At 47.6% G+C, this 13,820-nt stretch overlaps 1 protein-coding gene across 5 annotated transcripts in view; it reads left to right on the top strand.

Moving 5' to 3' along the window:
- The window catches only part of KCNJ15 (potassium inwardly rectifying channel subfamily J member 15), a 79,680-nt gene extending 66,467 nt beyond the window's left edge, over positions 1–13,213 (top strand). For all 5 annotated transcript variants that reach the window (XM_045036609.1, XM_019839383.3, XM_019839384.3 and 2 more), the window contains 2 exons: positions 6,145–6,245; positions 9,043–13,213. In XM_045036609.1, the coding sequence (XP_044892544.1) occupies positions 9,063–10,190 (1,128 nt within the window). In that variant the 5' untranslated portion in view covers positions 6,145–6,245; positions 9,043–9,062 and the 3' untranslated portion in view covers positions 10,191–13,213. The remainder of the gene's footprint in view (positions 1–6,144; positions 6,246–9,042) is intronic.
- Positions 13,214–13,820: the final 607 nt, after the last annotated feature.

The raw sequence follows: 13,820 nt of genomic DNA, 5'->3' as shown, positions 1-13,820 counted from the left end.
ATCTCATGGCAACGCAGACATCTGCCTGTGAGATGGATGGACAGGCACAAAGCCTTGCTTGCTTCCATCCTGTTTTCCCCCAGATCCAAAGTGCAGGGTTTAAACTGAGTCCGCACTCCTCGGACTGTGCTAGAAATGCCGGGCATAGCTCAGCAGGACTTCTCAGACCCTGTAACACACAAACATGAGGGGTCCGTCTCCAGTGGGTAGAGATTGTGAGCTGTTTGGCTGTTTGGTAGGCAAAACTTCCCCCTCGTTATCTGAGCACAAGTCCCTTTATTTGTGGCATGCCTGCTTGGGGGAAGGCTTAACAAAAGACTGCTAAGAACTTTCAGCTCCAACTCTTTCAACCATAGAGTCTAGGTTCCCTCCTTAGGCCCACGACATTGGCCCACGAACAGAATGACACCCACCATTCGGGGAGGAGACTTTGGGGAAACTTTCAATCAGTTGCTTTCTTTTTCCCCCAGATTCTCATTCCCACCCCTCCCCCAAGACAATGTACCTGAACTTCCGTCCCCTGGGACCCTTCTCCTGGTGATTGAAAACTCTACTGGGCAGCTACCATAATTGTATATTTAACCCCACTAACTTTCTCTTCGTTCTTACACCAAAGGGCCCATCCCTTTGTTTGAAAGCAACGAACGTTTGAGACAACCCAATTTATGTGCTTGGGAATTTCCTACATATTTTATGCAATTCATTAGGCTGTGCATAGTGTAGGTCACGCTCTCAAAGCGTGGTCTCAAGAGGAGCAGGGCCAGCATCACCTGGCAACTTATTAGAAATGCAGATTCTCAGGTGCCACTCTAGACCCACTGAATCAGGAGCTTGGGGTGGGACGCAGCCATGTTTCCAGACCTCTGGGTGATCTGAGGCCCACGGGAGCTACAGACGTCATGGCGTAGAGATGAGAGGCTTGGAGCACAAGCTCAAGCAAACCACGTGCTGTATCCCAGTTTCCTAACCTGGAACCCTCAAATAATAGCAGTCCCCCTTTCAGAATCAATGACAGAGTTCAAATTAATATGTGACACCTCTATACGGTCTGACAGGGTATCAGCAATAAATCAACCATAGCTATGTATTCTGTAATGGATGCTCACATGTAGTGAGCAGGAACTTCCATTATGTTCCATGAATGTTCATCATGAGTAGAGATGGTCTTTGTGAGTTGAATTTGATGGCCGAGGGCCACAGTGGCCACGTGGCAACATAGCTCCGGAGACAGGTCTGGTTTGCCAACAAGGTCCGCCGTGAATGAACTCTGTGAACACGTGTCAATTACTTCAACTAAGCTTCGTTTCCTCCTTTAGAAAATCAAGAAAATACTTTCTTCATGAGGGAAAGGGAAGGGTTGCATACAGTCCTGTCTGTCATTGCTTTGGAAGGTTCCTGGTTCCTTTTAAGTGAAGTAGTCCCTTTCCCAAATGAAAGCTGTCTGTAATGATAACGTGTGTCTCTCATCACAGATTATTCAAAGCCTCATGAGGCTTTGAAGAACAAAGAGGCGGCCACAAAATGAGCAGTGGGCAAAAGTTTATTAGAATGTAAGATCAGAAAGGAGAATAGTAGGAAAGCTCTCTTTACAGAGAGGCGACATTCGAAAGTGTGTGAGGACTAGAGGCCAGGGTCCTTGTTTTGTAAGGTTCTGGTCAGCCCTCCCCCCGTTCTTCCCCCCGGTTCCTTCTCAGATTCTTTCCTCATTGGCCTGAGAGCTCTAGGTGCTGGGGTGTCCGTTCCTGATTGGCTCTCATTGTACGAGGGGTGGTCTATGGCCATACTTAGGTCTTTGGTCAAACTCCTGAGGGAAACCTGAGGGGGAGTAGGTGGGGTCTGTTCCATTCTTAAGAGGAACCTTACTCCTGAGGGGGCTTGCTGTGGTCAGACGCTCCCAGCATTGTTCCAAAACAGGTGTTTTTCCCCGGGGACCTCAGGTCCTAGTCTTTCCCTCTCGGCCCACTGGATCCTGTCTCCTCCTGTCATACCAAGACACAAAAACTTACAGTAGCTGTGTCCCTGTGGTCAGGCTTTCACTAGACTTTGCTTCAGTAACAATCCGTTCCAAGAATCCCGTGGCTTAGGCTACAAGAGATTTTTTTCTCACCCTTGTTGCGAGTTAGCCTTGGCTCAGCTGTAGCTGTAGCTCAGCCACTGGTGTCTCCCTTCTCCGATTCTCCAGAAGAAGGAGCAGCCCCATCCCAGACCCACCGGAGACCCTGCCAGGAGTCCGCCGGCTGCCTCTGTTCGGGCAGGAGTCACTGAGGCTCACACTCCATTGGCTAATGCAGTCACGTGACCGCATCTGACACAAAAGGTCGGAAACGGAGTCTCCATTTCCTACTCCCAGGGACAGACCCAGGGGAAGATTCGTTCTCGACGGAGTCGAAAGGGACAGCACATAACTGGAAGCCACAATCAGCTACAACAACCAGTAGTCAACCACAGCTTCGTCGATTAGGATCCAAGTTCTTATCCTCAAGATATAGATCGAGACAGAGGAAACTCGGTGCAAATTTCCCATAGTCTCAACCGCCACTGCCCTTCAGATCCTTCAGATTCTTATGGAGGAGAAAGACCAATCATTCTTCCTAATCGTGCTCAGTTCTCAAGGGCCTGAGGGGAAAAATGGGCTTTCAGAATGAAGAGTCATCTTATCTGCCCGGGGGTGGGGGGGGCAGATAAGAACCAAAGAGCCACCCGTTGGGATCTGCTGGGAGTCAACCTTGTCCACCTTCTTCTATCTCGGTAGACGTGTCCATTGCTGAGACCACCTGGGAAAAGCCATGTGTGTCCTCAGCTGACATGGATGGAGTTGAGAACGGCGAGTCCTAGGCTGCTCTGGAGAGCGGGGAAGAATATGGCATGAGGCCAAAGCCAAAGGTCCCAGCACATGAATTTGAGTGGCCGCAGTCACAGGATCCAAAGAGAGGATAGCCAAGCCTCACTGATTTTATTTTCAATTATTTTGAAACCTTTTGAGTTCGGTGAACCCCAAGCACATTCTTGTCGAGCATGTCTTTTTCTACTTACTAGTTAAAACCGTGGTTCCTTAAAGTGAAATTTAATCCAGGTATTTTGGATTCATAGTGAGGAGACAGATCATCCAAGAAATGTTTCGTTGGAAATATTTGATATCCAAGAAAGCTTTCAAAGCAACTTTTCCTATAAACAGGAGCCTGTTTTGATAGAACTTAAGGTCAGGTCCCCTCAAATCGCAGTTTTCGTCTGGAAATCCGAAGTTATGGTTTGATTTGGGGCCCATTCCCCTTGAAGGTATGCGACATCACTTGAGTTGTGGTTGAGGGATCCCTGCTGCCTCCCTGTTTTGTTATCAGCTGTTCTTCTGTGGCTGAAAATCAGCTCTTTTTCTGCCCACCAGGGAATACAGAATGACGTCTCGGGACGGACAAATTGAAAACTCTCAAAGTTGGACTCAACGGCGTGCTAAGTTTTTAGAAGGAATCAGTGGTGGGCTACGTAGGAGGGGGAAAGTCATTCCTTCATGCTTTAAAAAATCAGTCCTTATCACCGGCCCACGAGGTGGATGGCCCTCATCCACGAGCACGGCGGAGACTGGACATCTCTGGAAACTAACAACCTGATGTTCTCCGCGCCTGTGTGCAAGTGTTATTTTAGAACGTTCAGGGAGAGTGAGGGGTAAGGGTCTTCATCAAGGAGGGAAAGGCCGTCGCTGTCACTCCACCCGCATATCGCAGTGTGGTGGTTTTCAACTGTGCGCTCCTGGAACAGCAGCGTCGCCTGGGAGATTGTTGAACGCGCAGATTCTTGGGCTCCATCCCAAAGCTACGGAAACCGGAAACTCTGACCCCTCCAGGTGATTCTGATGCAGCTAAAGCTGGAGCACCTTCGTCAAGGTGGCAGAGAGGGCAGGCACGGGAGCTTCACAGGGGCACTACTGCCTCATGTCAGCTGTTGGGAACTTGGGTGAGTCGCTCAACCTCTTTGTGCCTCAGTTTCCTCCTCGTGGGACTAATGACGGCGCCTGCCTCGTGGGCTTGGTGTGACGGTTGAGTACACGCGTGGAAAACACTGAGAACGATGGCTGGCACATGGCTCCGTACTGTTATCTATGTTGATGATGATGTCTATAATTTATCTGTAACTTTGTTTTGTTATTGCCCTTGTTATTATTCATCTGGATCTTTCCCACGTTGGACCACTTCTAACTCTATTCGGACTCTCTTCGTGCTTATTACATGCATACCTATTTCTTCTACTTGGTCGGTGGCTTTCTGGTCATTTATAGACTGACTTCACTCTGATAGGACAGAGTGTTCCAGCTCACTGTGGCTGATTTCTTTGATCACCCATTCTTTTTTTTTTTTCTTTTTTTTTTCAACGTTTATTTATTTTGGGGACAGAGAGAGACAGAGCATGAACGGGGGAGGGGCAGAGAGAGAGGGAGACACAGAATCGGAAACAGGCTCCAGGCTCTGAGCCGTCAGCCCAGAGCCCGACGCGGGGCTCGAACTCCCGGACCGCGAGATCGTGACCTGGCTGAAGTCGGACGCTTAACCGACTGCGCCACCCAGGCGCCCCAACTGAATACCTTTTTCAATGTGCCCGCTGGCTAGTTCTGTCTCAAAAATATGTTTTCCTTTCCTCTATCTCCAGAAAACAAACGCTACACACCATAAGCAATAAATGACTTCATTCCATGTGTGCGTTATTGGCTTGAAGTAGAGAGGGATGTTGACCTCTCCGTTCAGTAGTGTCAAGGACTACACTTTATAAAGATATCACCCTGCTAAGATTACATTCCCAGCCCACAGGTCGGAACAAGATAATGAAAACTGGAGAAATATATACAACTTCCAGAGACTAAAGAAGACTCTAATGGTTTGTATGGAATATTGCCTGTTTGTGGGATGAGAAGAGGGGACGTTAGGGGAGCGTATCTTGTATCTTTCCATCCTTAGCTTTTGGAAAACGCTGTTGTTTCTTAACGCGTCAGAAGTGAAGCCAGGTAGATTGCAGAACCACTAGGGGAAAAAGACCTAAGTCCGTGACATAAAATTATGCGGAATGAGTGTGTATATGGACCCCGAAGTCAGTTTCGAGGACGACGTCTGCTGCAGAATACAATGCTGTCAGTTGGGCACGCATGACGAAACGTGAATCGGTGAAGCATACGGGTCAGATGGATGGGTGCAAAGGAGGAGACGCAGGATCTTCACAGATGACGGTTACGGGTGACAATAGGGGCAGTGATGAAGAGAGCGTTGCCGAGCCCCGCGAACACACAGCGAGAATCGAGTGTGCCAAGGGCCGTACGGGTCGATAACCGGGGCCACTGACGTGAGGACAGGGTACGTCTGGTAACTGTTCACAGTACCCGGTGGCCCAGAGAGGAAGTGGGAGGCATACGGGTGCCCCTGCGTGTAAGACGGACAGAAAGGTGGGGAGGTCTGCAGACAGCTACCTTCGGAAGAAGCAATCCAGAAGAGAAGGATGCAAAAGAGCCTTCCGAAGTGCGAACAGGTTACGTTACACTTTGGAGGTTGAAGGGGCACGTGTGGTGTGTGGACAAGGGCTCCGGTCTAGTTTTTAAAGGCTTTGGACTTTGTTCTTTCTCCGCCGTGAGCCAGCTGTGTGATGAAGACCAGTCGCTCTGACCTCCCGGGTCGGTCTCCTCGTTTGAAAAATGTGTGTCAGACGCCTTGGGTTTGACAATCTTTTCAGCTCTGATGTTCTGTGACTCAACAGTAATAATGCATTTCCACAGGCGGTAAAAATATTCTAGACTCTTCCCTTCCAGTGCTCGGTGTTTACTTCCTCTGCACTTCCCCTTCCTGCCTCCCTGTTTGCTGGTCAGTTGAGAGTGGGCCTCAATGGGGGTGAGTTAACCCACTCTTTCCAGGGTGTTTTACTAGTGAGCTCCCTCCACAGGGTGGGAATTCTGTAGGAAGGTCTGTGGTTGGGCCTTCGGTTTAATTCTTAAACCACTCCTTCGGCCTTTGGTCTACTCTGGGCACCTTGCCAGAATACCAGGGATTGGAAGGTGAACGCTAGGGCCCTAGCCCTGGGGTGGGGTGGGGGGGGGTATGGTTAAGGGTCAGTCTCACCGGGTCAGTCTCTTTGTAAACACCTGTGAACGCCACGCGTCCCTCTCTCTTTCAGGCAGAAGCAGCATCCCCTGGTAGCCAGGTGGGTGAAGGGGAGCGAGCACCTTCCACCCGCCTTGAAGAAGACGCCTTCTGACCTGCTGAGGGAGTGACCAGGTAGTAAACAGTCTGGGGGCACGGGGTGTTGAGAGGGAGGGAAAACGCGTTTACCCCGTGAGTGCGGCCCCCCCCCAGCTGCTCTTTCCCACAGAGAGGTGCTGAACCCAAGACCCCCCCGCCTCCCCCAGTGGCCGTCGGTCACGTTCCCCCTTTTAAGACCACCGATCTCGGATAGCTCTTGGTGTCGTCACCTCCGACACTAGATGGGCGGCAATGCGACAGAAGAGAGCTTTCCGCAGAAAGAGGGAAGAGATCCAGCTCATCCCAAGCCTGGCCCGTTGCCCCTTTGAAAGAGAGGTTAAAACAGAAGCTTCATGGCACTGCCTTCACGTACACAGGGCCAACTTCTCCAGAATCTGGCAGACAGCTGAGCTTGAGCTTGGAGCCCCGCTCATGCCCGCAGGACACTCGGGTGTCACTCACTCTTGAAAACTTAAGCCTCTGTTTTTATTCCAGTGGATGGAATGGCATGCACTTTCCCCTGGCAGTCTCTCTCTCTCTCTCTCTCCCTTTTGAAAGCGCACGGGGTGCATGTGTCTACGTGCACATAAGCTGCATTTGTCTTTTTAAAAAAATTTTTTTTTCAACGTTTATTTATTTTTGGGACAGAGAGAGACAGAGCATGAACGGGGGAGGGGCAGAGAGAGAGGGAGACACAGAATCGGAAACAGGCTCCAGGCTCCGAGCCATCAGCCCAGAGCCCGACGCGGGGCTCGAACTCACGGACCGCGAGATCGTGACCTGGCTGAAGTCGGACGCTTAACCGACTGCGCCACCCAGGCGCCCCAAAGCTGCATTTGTCTTACTGGTGCTCGTGTTTTGAGCGTGGCTATGCCTTCCGGCATGGCAGCGTGGCGTTTTGTTTCCAAACTTTCGTTGGGGCCACTTTCCTCTTAGTTGACTGAGAAATGCCGCTGAGGGGCTGATAAAGCCGAAGCTCATCCTGTGTTTTCCTTCTAAATCGATCTCCAAATACGAGGAAGAGGCTGCAGCAAGAACAAGACATTGTGAATAGCTTAGGGCCCTTCTCTGCAGTGAAAATGAAAAAGTAGCTTTCTTTCCCAAGGGGGGAGAAAAAAAAAGCATTTCGAGGGCCGCTCTGGAAGTGACACGCTCTTCATGAAACAGGAAAATTAAAAAGTGCAACCACTTACTGAATCCCCAACAAGTGTTAGCTGCTAATGGATGGTTTCACTTTCCTTGAAGGGGTTTGCCCAGAAGATTGCTTCCAAAACTTCTATGGAGACAGTGCTGCTCCAACAGCAAAGATTCCTGCATGAATCACAGACCACTGTATTCAGTTCCTTTTTAGACAGGGGGAGGGTTCCTTTATCCTCCAAATACCAGTGAGGTGGGAAAAACCCATGCCGACCAGGTGGTGTTCTCCCGTACTCCCTCACATCTTTTTCAAGGAAGGTAGGGGTGATTTATTCCCGTCACCAGGCAGGTAGTATAAGATGCCGAGTGGCCTTACACCCAGTCTGTTCCTGTCTGTTGACGCAGAGGGGAGCATTCCCTGGGACTTAGCGCGGGAGCCTGACGTGTCTTCTAGGTGGGACTGTTCTGCCACAGCGTCGGATGCCTGTCCTTGCTTACTTGTTCTTTAATTTTTGAAAAGAGGTTCCTATGATGGTTCTAGTTGGTTCTAAAGGAGTAATGCAGAAATTTTGGGCCATACCTAAATGTCGTATCTAACGTGGGATTTTACAGCATTTTCCCAAGAATAACCAGCGTATCGACCAAGCTATTAAGAAAGTGTAATTATTCATTATGTGGTGGGTGTTGGTTGTTTGATAACTTAATGCTTTCCCATGTAATCAAGAAGTAGGAGAGGTGAGGGGCGCCTGGGTGGCTCAGTCGGTTGAGCCTCCGACTTCAGCTCAGGTCACGATCTCGCGGTCCGTGAGTTCGAGCCCCGCGTCGGGCTCTGGGCTGATGGCTCAGAGCCTGGAGCTTGCTTCCGATTCTGTGTCTCCCTCTCTCTCTGCCCCTCCCTTGTTCATGCTCTGTCCCTCTCTCTGTCTCAAAAGTAAATCAACGTTAAAAAAAAATTAAAAAAAAAAAGAAGTAGGAGAGGTGATAGATTATAGATTATTCACTGGGTGCGGTGGGGGGAGTGAATTTCTGTTGCAGAGAATGCCACACGAAAGGGTAAGTTTTTTAAAAAGTTTATTGATATTACCCAAGTTTTAAAAATATGGAGTAATATTCTCCATTGCTGCATCAACGCTGTCTTATAGATGGTATGTCTTAGTTATATCAGTACTGACCCTATGCTCAGTCAACTTATTTTTAAATTTTCCAGAACTGGAAATCTGTGGTAGCTGAGTGTACACGAACATTCGTCATACTCTGTGGGGTAGACACATGTGTGTGTCATTTCACAACAAGAAGCTCAGCGTCGCTTTTGAGGGCGAGGCTTCGTGTTGGCAAACTTTCTGGTCACTATCTCATTTAACCATCACACAAACTCTGAGGAGTAGGTTGTGTTCCCATTTCACAGATTAGGGAGCTGAGATCCAGAGAGACTGCGTAGCGTGTCCCAGGTCACACAGCAAATAAATTGGAGAGTCAGCATTTAGCCCACGTTTGCTTATCTCCAGATTCCATGCCCCTCACTCCACCCTACTGCCTTCCTCCAGACCTAGCAGACCAGTCTTGCCTTCCAAATTCTCCTTTCTTATATACGTCCGTATGTATTCCTACATATTTCACCTGATTATCCTGTGTCTGTTTTCTGGGTGTCCTACCTCCCGTGACAGTAATGGAACATCTGTCTTCGTCATCTCCTTAGGTGGTCCCAAGAGCCTGACAATGGACGCCGTTCACCTCAGCATGTCCAGCGCTCCCCTCGTGAGGCAGCCTTCAGGAGGCGGACTCAAGACCAACAGGCCCCGAGTCATGTCCAAGAGTGGGCACAGCAATGTGCGAATTGACAAAGTGGATGGCATATACTTACTCTACCTTCAAGACTTGTGGACCACCGTCATCGACATGAAGTGGAGATACAAGCTCACCCTGTTTGCCGCCACGTTCGTGATGACGTGGTTCCTTTTTGGAGTGATCTACTACGCCATCGCGTTCATTCACGGGGACTTAGAGCCGAGCGAGGACGTTTCGAATCACACCCCCTGCATCATGAAGGTGGACTCTCTCACTGGGGCGTTTCTCTTTTCCCTGGAATCCCAGACGACCATTGGCTACGGAGTCCGTTCCATCACGGAGGAATGCCCTCATGCCATTTTCCTGTTGGTCGCTCAGCTGGTCATCACAACCTTGATTGAGATCTTCATCACAGGCACCTTCCTGGCCAAGATTGCCAGACCCAAAAAGCGGGCGGAGACCATCAAGTTCAGCCACTGCGCGGTCATCACCAAGCAGAACGGGAAGCTGTGTTTGGTGATCCAGGTGGCCAACATGAGGAAGAGCCTCCTGATCCAATGCCAGCTCTCTGGCAAGCTCCTGCAGACCCATGTCACCAAGGAGGGGGAGCGGATCCTGCTCAACCAAGCCACCGTCAAATTCCACGTGGACTCCTCTTCGGAGAGCCCCTTCCTCATTTTGCCCATGACATTCTACCACGTGCTGGATGAGACGAGCCCCCTGAGAGACCTCACGCCCCAAAACCTGAAGGAAAAGGAGTTTGAGCTCGTCGTCCTCCTCAATGCCACCGTGGAATCCACCAGCGCGGTCTGCCAGAGCCGCACGTCTTATATCCCAGAGGAGATCTACTGGGGCTTTGAATTTGTGCCTGTAGTTTCTCTCTCCAAGAACGGAAAGTACGTGGCTGATTTCAGTCAGTTCGAACAGATCCGAAAGAGCCCAGATTGCACCTTTTACTGTGCGGATTCTGAGAAGCAGAAACTTGAGGAGAAGTACAGGCAGGAGGAGCAGAGGGAAAGGGAGCTGAGAACTCTTTTGTTACAACAGAGCAACGTCTGATGTCAGTGAACGCCCCGGGTTGAACCCTGGGAGCCCTTTCCGCGTCCGAGCTCCCTTAGAATGCAGAGGTCACCGTGAAAACGTGAAGGTGTGGATTCACCCTAAAAAGCTGCACACACATACAAAATCACCTCCGCCCCTTGGATCTAGTGCCTAAGCAATCATCGCCACGTTTGAGGAGTTTCTCTTCCAATGCTTTGTCTGCAGCGAACTCTCAAAATTCGTATTTCCTAAAATGGGGCTACATTTCCACAAACTTGGTGTAGGGCAATTGAAATAATGTCCTGCCGGGTGGACAGACAGTTAGCAATGCTGGTATTGAAAGGAAGTGCATTTCTATACAGGATATCAGCCATCATATAAGATATTTATTCAAAAGGATTATCAAAGACGTTATGGCCGAGAGTTGAAATGTGGTTCGGTATTCCTTTATACCATTGCTTTAAAGCACCCTCTTCTTTTCAAGGAGAGAAAATGCTATATATACAATGGAAGCTACTGATAATACATAAAAAGGGGCAAGGGACTCTGTGCTCACAAAAATCATAGTTCCGTTTATGCCTTTCTTCGTTGGATTGAATTGTGGGAGTGAAATTGATCAAACCAGGGGTAAACAGTTGAGAAAACATACACAAATGGACTTGATGCTATTAATTTTTTGGTCGGAATGTACTGCTATTTTCTATTCAACACCAGCAACATCAGCACCATCTGGGAGCTTATTAGCAATATAGGCTCTGAGGCCCCATCCGGACTTAGAGAATCAGAGGCTGTCCCTTAACAAGACCTCCAAGTGATTTGTATACAAAGGAAAGTCTGAAAAACGTCCACTCTGAAAGTTTTCAAGGGAACTTTCTGAAGCCACGGGACCCCATGGGTCCCAAACCCATTTGGCCCCTGGACCCGTCCTTCTTTCTTCAGCTTGTCATCATGGGCCAATAGTTTTGTCAGCCGTCTCCTTCCTCATCTGCAAAGGAAGTGCCACTGATATTCCAAGATTGAAAAAGTTACTTGAGAGGAACGGCTGTCATGCTAAAGCACATGCTTGTTGGCTCTAGTTAGCACAAAAGAAAATGAAGCCACATTACAATCGGAAACTTGCTCAGATGTTGAAGTCCACAGGGTTGGATGGGGCCATGAAGAACACAAGGGGTGAGGATAATGAATTCGTATACAGATGACTCCTTGGGGCATGAACTTTGGTAATCTTATAACGTGCAAAGAATGCCCCCAGCATTTAAATAAATCTCATGCAACTGAGTCTTACAGGGGTAACATTTTGCTCTTGGCAGAATCTAGGGGCCAGGAACCACATTTCTTTGGGGCAAAGAATATACGTGGGGCCGGGACTAGCTAAATGTGCCACAGGTGAATTCTCATTTCATTCAAACCGGGGTCAATTTGTGTATTCACTCAAGAAGAATGTGACTGTAAGTGGGGAGGCACTGTTTAGACATACACACGAGCCCACATATATGTACACACACGGACACACACACGCATGCACGCACGCACATCCTGGCTTTTCAAGCATAATTGTGGAAACGATCAATGAAAGATGTTTGCGATGAAGAGAGCCAGTCCTCAACAAATACGCTCATAGATGTTTTATTCTATAAAGATGGGGACACTGGGGCTCAGAAGAAAAAGGGAAAGCAATCTGGATTCAGGTTATCGGGGAAATGACGACACGGATTACAGCAAATCCGGCCCTATCTTCAGGCTACCACATTTTCAAATGTCCTTCCACGTAAGAGAAGATGTGGCTCACCATCTGACTGGGGGCTGAACACTTAATGCAGATGTAAGAACAACGGGGGTAAAGTTAGTGATAGAGGGGGTTTAAAGAACAATCTCAATGTACAAGAGGCTTTTCTTTTATTATTCAGGAATTGTTTTTTCTCTTTCTGTTGATAATTTAATGGCAGATTGTTTTAGATCTTTATTCTCTTAACGAAATTGCATATACAGACATTAGCCCTTTTAGTTATTTTATGGTTTTTTTTTTATTGTATATTGTGGTGTAATCGACAGGAAAATAATGCCACGGGCATGTTTACAGGTTTTCTATTGCACTATTAAATTCTCTTCATGGTATTTACATCAGTGCTAATTTAAATGTGATTAAGGTGAGGAATCCTACATACTTGCGTAGTATTTGGTATATTGATGGAGCATGAGATGGAGAAATCTTTTGTGTGTCCATTGAGCTTATCTATTTCAGCCAAATCTGGAAGACTTGGTCATCTGATCTTTTGCACTACCCGAAGCAGCATCCCCAAAGCCAATACTTGTTCAAGTCGATAAATCATATAGTAATACGATATTTTGTAAATAGTTCTATACTTATATCTGGTTGAAACTTAGCATTTCCCAAGCACACTTACTTATTATTACTTGGTGCACAGCACTCTGGTGTTAACAAACTAACCAAAGATGTAGGTGGCAAACTTATTTGATTATATCTGGACGGTCTTTTGACTGAAACAGATTCATGCTCAACACCCAACTGAGAAGAAATCGAGCTAATGCAACGTTTTTGACCCAAAAAGCCTTCTGCGCTTTGGAACATGTCCAATGCATCAGGCCTTCTCGGTGCGACCATTCCAAACTGTCACGTTCCCTTTGAAAAACCACAAAGTCAATAGCGGCAAATCAGTGTAATCTGATTTATTTCAGTAAGAAAATATATTGTACTTGCTTGGTACCTGGTAGCCAATGGTCCCAGACAGCAGAGCCGAGATTCACTCACTGACCCTCCTCAGAAGCCACTTTTGGAGACGGGGTAGAGACACACGTTGGTTTGCTTTCCCATTCAGGGGGAAATCACAGCACCAGATGAGATTCCAGAAATCTAAAATAACTGGCTAAAAGTGAAAAATGCCATGAATAAGGGGATCAGGTATTGAGATGAAATTAAACGATGATTCATTTGCTTTTTCTTTAAATTTTCAATTTTAATTGATGGCGATTTTGATGCCATTAAATGCAAATTAAGAAATATTAAAAAAGTGACACTTCTACTCCTGTATTATTCTTTTGTCCTTGCCTGGATCCTTTGAACTTATGTCATCTGGAGAAAGAAGGAAAGAGAGACAAAAAAACATAGAAGACCCTAGGTCTTTGCTTTGGTAGCTCAGTCAAAGGTCATCATCCTCAGGCTTGGGTTTGTCACTGTGGTCAAAGTGTTGACATTTGACCGTGTGGTTGGCAGTCTTGGTTTTCACTCTTGTCAGACTTTTTTCTTTGCCTGTGAAATATTTGAAACATGTATTTTGAATGCAGGTTATTTTATCAAAGTTTTCTGGGATGGTGTTTTTTAAAATGAAATGCTAGCATTTCAAGTCTCGATTTCCATGTTCTGTGGTGCAAACTTGAATTGCAGCATTTGGCTCTGGATACAGTCAAGATGCACTTCATTTTCTTCCTCCTGGAAGACACACTTGAAAGACTAAAGTCTGACATCTCACACTCCTCCTTGATTATTTGCATTTAACGCTCTGTGAACTTAAGTTTATCTTGAATCAGAATGCGTTGCCCACCCCAACTTGGGCCTGCGGGCAGTGATTTTCCCAGCCTTTAAGAGACACTGATGAATGAAGTCCAACTCTTTCCTGACGCTTTCCACTA

Source organism: Felis catus, chromosome C2 (genome assembly GCF_018350175.1).
Source record: "Felis catus isolate Fca126 chromosome C2, F.catus_Fca126_mat1.0, whole genome shotgun sequence".
Taxonomy (NCBI): domain Eukaryota; kingdom Metazoa; phylum Chordata; class Mammalia; order Carnivora; family Felidae; genus Felis; species Felis catus.
This window is presented reverse-complemented; position numbering and strand designations above follow the sequence as displayed.